This window comes from Camelina sativa, chromosome 4 (assembly GCF_000633955.1).
Source record: "Camelina sativa cultivar DH55 chromosome 4, Cs, whole genome shotgun sequence".
In the NCBI taxonomy this organism is placed as follows: Eukaryota; Viridiplantae; Streptophyta; class Magnoliopsida; order Brassicales; family Brassicaceae; genus Camelina; species Camelina sativa.
In genome coordinates, this window is record NC_025688.1 from 9,666,693 (window position 1) to 9,675,128 (window position 8,436).

The 8,436-nt window shown below is 36.9% G+C and overlaps 1 protein-coding gene across 3 annotated transcripts; it reads left to right on the forward strand.

Annotated features, from left to right (window-relative positions):
- LOC104780181 (protein RIK-like) lies at positions 252 to 7,664 on the forward strand. Of its 3 annotated transcripts, none has more exons than XM_010504668.2 (12): positions 252 to 503; positions 727 to 859; positions 1,273 to 1,374; positions 1,447 to 1,481; positions 1,562 to 1,637; positions 1,899 to 2,015; positions 2,097 to 2,174; positions 2,443 to 2,536; positions 2,638 to 2,755; positions 2,885 to 3,404; positions 6,923 to 7,244; positions 7,420 to 7,664. In XM_010504668.2, exons 1-12 carry the CDS (start codon positions 424 to 426, stop codon positions 7,500 to 7,502), a joined length of 1,758 nt encoding a protein of 585 aa, XP_010502970.1. In that variant the 5' UTR covers positions 252 to 423; the 3' UTR covers positions 7,503 to 7,664. The 3 variants fall into 3 exon arrangements, with proteins under 3 accessions (XP_010502970.1, XP_010502971.1, XP_010502972.1); XM_010504669.2 differs by having other exon boundaries at positions 6,926 to 7,244; XM_010504670.2 differs by lacking the exons at positions 6,923 to 7,244; positions 7,420 to 7,664 and adding an exon at positions 3,939 to 4,073.

Genomic DNA, 8,436 nt, shown 5'->3' on the forward strand with positions numbered 1-8,436 from the left:
AGAGAGAATTGACTAAAGGTTAATGATTTGGAAAATAAAAAAAATTGAAATAAATACTTCATAATTTATTAAAAGTTTTAAACATTTATTTCGTCACAAAACAATATAAAATTTTCACCACTTTTCGTAAATTTATGTTTTTTTGACATATTTTTGCAAAAAAAAAAAGAAAAACTTAAGATCCACATATACTGTACTCTGTTTTTCCCAATAAAACCATAATTCTTTTTTATCTATCAAATTAACCCAATTTAAATCGAGAAACCAAAATTTTCTATTGGAATCCAAAAGTTTCAATTGCAAAGAAAAGGGGGGAAAGTTTTTGCTCCGTTCGATTTGGAGTTTGTTTCTCTGAATTCTTCTCTTCGTATTCGTTGAATCCTATAGGAACAATCCTTTTTGTGTCAGAGAACGTCTGTAAAGATGACAGGGGACAACAATGAGGCTAGGGTTTCTCCAAGCGACTCGGCTACATCAAACGATGCTTCTCGGACGAGGCAAAGGTACCAACTTTATATTGTTTAACCATTCAAATTACAATCTTTATACATTTTTTGTGAAATTGACACCCTTCTTTGGATTGTTGCTTGAACGACTTTGATTTTGGTTTTGGAATCTAATTTGTGAATAAAGGTTCTGGCTTTGAAGCTCATGCTGATCTCTCTTAACCAATTTTGCAACTTTAGTTATATTATTAACTGACCTTTTTGGGAATTTGGGTGGCAGGAGAAAGAGAAAGTGGGATCAGCCAGCAGAGCAACTTGTTGCGGCTGGAGTTGCGTTTCCTCAGTTACTCTCTTTAGGCAACAATACTTTGAATGTTCCTGCCGTGATGCCATTGCTCCAAACGCTTAATCAAGTAAATATCTCTTATGCTCTTGAGGGGTTTTCTGTGCTAATCTTTCTCTGACTTAGCTATTGCATTATGCACTATGGCGTAGATGATGATATGTCATGTTTTGATCTGATTTGGTGTCCTGCTATATGTTTTCTTAGTGAACTGTATAATCTGCTACCTCCTTAAAATTGTTGTATCACTTGAAACTTTGTGTCCGATGATTACTTGATTAGTAGTTTTACCGTGTGTGGTCCAGTTTCCTCTGTTCATGTATGAGATTCCCCAAGTCCTCGATATATGGTGGCTGTGTTTGTGACTTTGACATTATTGACTTTATACTGAACGAGCTATTATTTGTGGATATATGTCTTCTTCTTTTATCCTATCCTTTAAACATGGTGATTTATTGTGCGCTTTGTTGCATGTCCATCTAGTCTAAGATCCAGGATGAGTTGATCATAGCACGAGAAATTGTTATCAATGATGCTGAGGCTTCTCTTAGGCACAAGCTTACTAAACGCTCAACTCAAGAAGAAGTATGTGTAATTTACTATGTCTATAAGATACAATTTTCCTAGTTTTATTTTTAACGTCTATTTTTCTTGCAGATTCAGAGGTGTACTGATGCTGTGGTGATTACCAGGTTTGTCCAACATCTAACTCATGGAGGAGAAAGTCTTACAAGAATCTTTTCTAGATTGAATTGATGAACTCTTTTTGTAGGGGCAAGTATCGTCCTCCAAATGCACCTCCTGATGGTGAAAAGCCGTTATATCTCCACATATCTGCTGCTGCTCATGTATGTTAATCCTTTTTAGCTTAACAGAACACTAGCCAAGGGTAACCGAGAGCACTAGGCTAATAAAAGGGTGATTAGTTTTTGGGTATAAACTTATTGATTATAGTGGTGTATAGTGCTGGTCAATATGTTTTGGAAATATGATAGATGTTCTTCATGGGAGGGGCAGAAAGTAAAACATTTATTGGCTTAAAGAAATACCTTGAGGTTTTGAGCTTTGAGAAGTCGGCCTTGTTTTAACGTTTGGTATTGCAATTTCAGTTAAAAGAGACTACAGAACGTATTCTAGCTGTTGATCGTGCAGCAGCTATGATTGAGGAGATGATGAAACACAAATCAAACTCACAGGTCATGTCGGTTGGTTTGCCCACTGCCAAGGTAGATATTCCTAGATTGTGGGAGACTTTGTTTTTTGTAGTTATGATATTGGAGCAATAATATATTTAACCATGTTGCCAGATGCACAGCACATGCGTATATTTGGGTTTCGAAGCTGACCCGTCATCTAACGTTGCTGCTCGTATTCGTGGACCTAATGTGGGTATTCATTCTTTCAATATTCCCACCTTTTTTCCTTTCTAATTTACAACAGATCTGAATCGATAGTCTAATATCAAATTATGTATCAGTAGAAGTGTTAGCCAATTGGTGTTTAGGTTTTCATTTTTGATTAATAATATTTGCACTTTTTTGTCTCACTCCATGAATTCGAGAGATTCTAATGTTGAAGCTCTCTCTGACATCTCCGTGCAATCGGGAGAGAACTTTTTTTTGTGTTGGTGGTGGTTGGCTTTTGTACATGCAGGATCAGTATATAAATCACATTATGAATGAAACAGGAGCAACTGTTGGACTAAGAGGACGTGGTTCAGGAAGCCTTGAGAACCAACATGGAGAAGGTAATATTTACTTTATTTGTGTTTTTTTCTGCCTACTTGTGATGGTGTGATTTACATTGTTAATGTAAATGTTACTTCCTGTTTTTAACGCATTATTGCAGACGCACAGCTACCGTTACATATATTATTGTCCAGCAGCAACCCGAAGAGCATTGACAATGCAAAACGTTTAGCTGAGAATCTTATGGATACAATCAGTGTAGAATTCGGGGCATCAAGGTTCAATTTTCTTTAAATATTTACTTATCTCTTGGTCTTTTATTTTCTGTTCAGAAGCATGTTCATGTGTCTTTTTCATTGCATTTGCTGATCTGTCATTGTAATTGTTTGTTCCACAAAATGTTTCAGGGTTACCTCAAGTAAGTTGTATGGCGCAGTACCACCACCACAGCAACTGCTTTCTGGAGCTCCGGGTTCGGAAAAGGAGCAATGGCCAAATTTGATTTCAACATGTGGTTTGATGACATCGATACCCATCACAGCACCACCAAAGGCTGTTAGTCCATTTCCAGTTACTCCCTCGACAAGTCTTTATCCTCAGTTTCCAATAATGCAACCTCTAGGAATATCAAATGGTGGGCACTTGCAACCAAGTCCAGTGAGTTACTTACAGCCAATGGCTGGGGGAACTAGCTATAGTGGGTATGCTGGTATATACCCTCAAGCCACACCACTACAACAAGTTGCTCAAGTCCTTAAGCAATCAATTTCTCCTGTTGTCTCTACTGTGCCCCCTACTATGTTGACAGCTGCCTCCGTATCGAACCCAAGTGATATTTCAAGTACAGAAAAGGAAAGGCGCCCACCCCAAAAGCGAAAGTTTCAGGAACTACCAGCTGATTGTAAGGTTCCAGCGAAACCAAAACAGGTAAAAGATCTTTTCCTGCATCTGCGGTGATTTTGACGGAGTAATGGATGGGTCCAAACCCTGAGGCCTGAGGCTCTTTCATAGCTACCATGAGAGAACTTGTGCTTGTGGTTGTTTGAAATAAATTTTGGCTAGTATTGGGTACTTGTAAGCAATAACCAATAGATGAGTGAACATATCAGGTCAAGTGTTTTACATAGAAACAGGATTGAGATATTTTGAGTGGGGTGACAAAGGTAAATCGTTTTTCTGGTAGTTAAAAGGTTTAACCATGAAGCCTAGTATTCATCTTCTTAAGCATGTCATATGCACATGTTTGCACTTCTCAACCGCTTCTATAAGTCTCTTACCTATTCATGAACTCTTTTTAATTGGCAGTTACGCTCTCTACAATGATACATTGTTTCAGTTTCTGTCATGAAATTTATTTTGTGCTGATTTTTCCCCCTTACTATTCCAGGTATTTTTCTGAACTTCTAAGAAGCTAACTAGCTGATTCTGGACCCGTGGGCCATTGGTTTGCATGTTTCACAGGGTACTTTTAATAGTGGAGGCCTTGGTTTTAAAAAGCGCGCCATGGCGCGTTGCGCAATGATGTGAGGAGATGAGGGAAACAGGACACTATGGCAAGGCGATATCCATGATGCGAGCGAAATGATGAGCCATAGCCGATGCGACCATTGCGTGAGGCGAGCGCAACATGGTTTGTGGCACAAACAAGGTAAAAAATTGTTCTGTAATATAGTAGTTTACTTATATATCAAACATATAATGAAAAAATATTTGATTTTCTCAATAATATCTTTAATTATTGATTTTATGTAATCAAAAATCTTTGATTTGATCATTTTTTCACCCATTATATATAAGAAAACCCTAGTTTATTTAGTCTCCTCATCTCTTTCATTCACGAGTCCTAAACGTCTACAGCTTCTGCACGTCTACACGTCTACAGCTACTGCAAAAGGTAATCATCTACTAATCAAAACTGTTGTATACTTACTTGTATTTCTTAATTTCTTTTGAGATGGATTGGATTGTTTTATGCTAGTTTATTCTAAAGTTTTAATAAGTTTCAGCAGAATACCTCTTATTTTCTTTCTTTTAAACACCAAGCGCCTCATATCCATGTTGCGATGCGCCGCATGCGCCATGGCGTATGGCACATTAACAGGATGTTTGTGCCACAGTGCGCTTTGCGCGATTTAAAACCAAGGTGGAGGCACCATGTGGTTTCCAGCTTGGTTTTAAATCGCGCAAAGCGCACTGTGGCACAAACATCCTGTTAATGTGCCATACGCCATGGCGCATGCGGCGCATCGCAACATGGATATGAGGCGCTTGGTGTTTAAAAGAAAGAAAATAAGAGGTATTCTGCTGAAACTTATTAAAACTTTAGAATAAACTAGCATAAAACAATCCAATCCATCTCAAAAGAAATTAAGAAATACAAGTAAGTATACAACAGTTTTGATTAGTAGATGATTACCTTTTGCAGTAGCTGTAGACGTGTAGACGTGCAGAAGCTGTAGACGTTTAGGACTCGTGAATGAAAGAGATGAGGAGACTAAATAAACTAGGGTTTTCTTATATATAATGGGTGAAAAAATGATCAAATCAAAGATTTTTGATTACATAAAATCAATAATTAAAGATATTATTGAGAAAATCAAATATTTTTTCATTATACGTTTGATATATAAGTAAACTACTATATTACAAAACAATTTTTTACCTTGTTTGTGCCATAAACCATGTTGCGCTCGCCTCACGCAATGGTCGCATCGGCTATTGCTCATCGTTTCGCTCGCATCATGGATATCGCCTTGCCATAGTGTCCTGTTTCCCTCATCTCCTCACATCATTGCGCAACGCGCCACAGGCGCGCTTTTTAAAACCAAGGTTTGCAGTCATTTTCGCTTCAACTTGAGGATCAGAATTATAACTTTTTTCCAGAATTTAATGTCTTTTTAACTGACGTGATATGTGTCCCTTGTGTGCATGTCATTTTTGCACAATCCAATGCATCTTCACTTTAGTGCCTTGCAGTTAGGTTGGCATTACTCATTACAGAATGACTGATGCCCTTATCCATGGTAGAATAGGCTCATTCTCCACCGTAACTTTGTTCTGGATTTATAGTTTCTATTTTTAATCTATGTTTCTTGATGCATGGAGTTAGAGAACATTAATATATAGCTGCCATTAGAACTAANGTGGAGGCACCATGTGGTTTGCAGCTTGGTTTTAAATCGCGCAAAGCGCACTGTGGCACAAACATCCTGTTAATGTGCCATACGCCATGGCGCATGCGGCGCATCGCAACATGGATATGAGGCGCTTGGTGTTTAAAAGAAAGAAAATAAGAGGTATTCTGCTGAAACTTATTAAAACTTTAGAATAAACTAGCATAAAACAATCCAATCCATCTCAAAAGAAATTAAGAAATACAAGTAAGTATACAACAGTTTTGATTAGTAGATGATTACCTTTTGCAGTAGCTGTAGACGTGTAGACGTGCAGAAGCTGTAGACGTTTAGGACTCGTGAATGAAAGAGATGAGGAGACTAAATAAACTAGGGTTTTCTTATATATAATGGGTGAAAAAATGATCAAATCAAAGATTTTTGATTACATAAAATCAATAATTAAAGATATTATTGAGAAAATCAAATATTTTTTCATTATACGTTTGATATATAAGTAAACTACTATATTACAAAACAATTTTTTACCTTGTTTGTGCCATAAACCATGTTGCGCTCGCCTCACGCAATGGTCGCATCGGCTATTGCTCATCGTTTCGCTCGCATCATGGATATCGCCTTGCCATAGTGTCCTGTTTCCCTCATCTCCTCACATCATTGCGCAACGCGCCACAGGCGCGCTTTTTAAAACCAAGGTTTGCAGTCATTTTCGCTTCAACTTGAGGATCAGAATTATAACTTTTTTCCAGAATTTAATGTCTTTTTAACTGACGTGATATGTGTCCCTTGTGTGCATGTCATTTTTGCACAATCCAATGCATCTTCACTTTAGTGCCTTGCAGTTAGGTTGGCATTACTCATTACAGAATGACTGATGCCCTTATCCATGGTAGAATAGGCTCATTCTCCACCGTAACTTTGTTCTGGATTTATAGTTTCTATTTTTAATCTATGTTTCTTGATGCATGGAGTTAGAGAACATTAATATATAGCTGCCATTAGAACTAAGCAGCTATACATCTTCTGATCTTTAACTTGTGTCTTTAAGGATGCTAGTGAGCTTAACACTGTTCAGATGAAAATGTTGTTTTGATTCACGTTGGTTGTGAATGAGCTTGTAAAGGTTTCAAGTTTTACCAAATACATTCTTCATTAATTAGCTTTTGGATACATATTTCCTGGATTTGAAAGCATTTGCATTAACAGTACCCTCTTTTTATATATTTGCGTGATCGCTTTTAAAAACCTGTAGATATCTAACTGTCGTTGTGTAAATGGCCTCGAATATTCTATTCATATCATTTGTTGCAGCAGTTGGAGTTAGCAATGTCAGGTGAAGTTGCTCCAAAGAATGTAGTTGAGGAGCCATCAGCAAATAGAGTGCGGTCACCACCTTCACCAAGATCCGTGATGCCTCCTCCTCCACCAAAGACCTTAACACCACCGCCTTCGCAGACCGTGTCTCCTCTATCATCAATAAGCATGCTTCCTCCACCACCACCTTCGAAGACCGCGTCTCCTTTATCATCAAAAAGCATGCTTCCTCCACCACCACGACTTACATCAACAACTCAACCTTCAAGATTACAGGAGGGCAATCACATCACTGTAATGAAACCAAATCCAGTTCCAGGTATATTAGATTCGAACTAATCCTTGGAAAACTCATCGACAACTCACTCAGTTCTTGTCTTTCATCCCTGTTGATTTTGCATACCATTTTGTGTCTTGTGGTTTAACGGCAACTTAGCATAACCTAGTAATCGTAGAATCAAATTTATGATCAGTCGCATGTCTTGATGTTGCAGATACGTTAATAAAGCTGATGGAATATGGAGATGATGAAGACGATGATGACGATCCTGATGAGACATTGACCGTCGGATCATGATAGTGTCTCGCAACAAAATGCCAATTAATGTTTGTAACAATAGAAATGTTGGTGTCTTGCTGATTTGGAATTTCATGCCTAAGGCTTTATTAAGGGGAGGTATTGGTTTAGGATTTAGAAAGAATTTTAATGACTTTAAAAGTTAGGTAAAATATGTTATTATTCAATCAAGACTTTTAAAAACTCTTTAAAAATTTGGTGTTATTGGTTGTGGATTTGTAAAAAGTTATCTAAAATCTTGATAAATCTAGTGTTATTGGATTAAGAGTTTTATAAAGTCATTAAAAGTTTTATGTTATTCAAGTAAAACAAAAGAATCTTGGATTGTTAATGAATTCAAATTTTATGTTATTGATTTAGGATTTTATATCATTTCCTTCATAACAAAAGTCATGAAAACTCTTTCATCAAATAGAAAGATTTTACAAGATTAGAAAAAACAAATCATCAAGATTTTAAAAAACTTCCTAAACAATTTCTTAGAATCCTTCATTTTTAACTTTCAATTTTCTATGATTCTAACAATCAGCAAAAACATAAAGTCATTAAAATTCTTTCTAAATCCTCAACCAATATCTCCCCCTAAGTTCAAATCTTTGCAAGGCTTTAGTTGCTTGTTTTACCTTTTGTCTCATAATTACTAAGACATGATGGGGAAGCCTTTCCCTTGGCCTTTATACAATACTAGATTAGGACCCGTCCGATGTGCGGGNCATATATAATGGGAGAAAAAATGATCAAATCAAAGATTTTTGATTACATAAAATCAATAATGAAAGATATTATTCAGAAAATCAAATATACGTTTGATTTATAAGTAAACTACTATATTACAGAATGATTTTTTACCTTTGAGCCATAAACCATGTTGCGCTCGCCATAGGCAATGGTCGCATCGGCTATGGCTCATCGTTTCGCTCGCATCATGGATATC

Bases quoted from the DNA above. Each gene is read 5' to 3' on its own strand.
- LOC104780181 (XM_010504668.2), top strand. From the start codon at position 424: ATGACAGGGGACAACAATGAGGCTAGGGTTTCTCCAAGCGACTCGGCT. The intron at 1,375-1,446 runs GTATGTGTAATT...TTTTTCTTGCAG, and splicing joins AACGCTCAACTCAAGAAGAA to ATTCAGAGGTGTACTGATGC. The intron at 1,482-1,561 runs GTTTGTCCAACA...CTCTTTTTGTAG, and splicing joins GATGCTGTGGTGATTACCAG to GGGCAAGTATCGTCCTCCAA.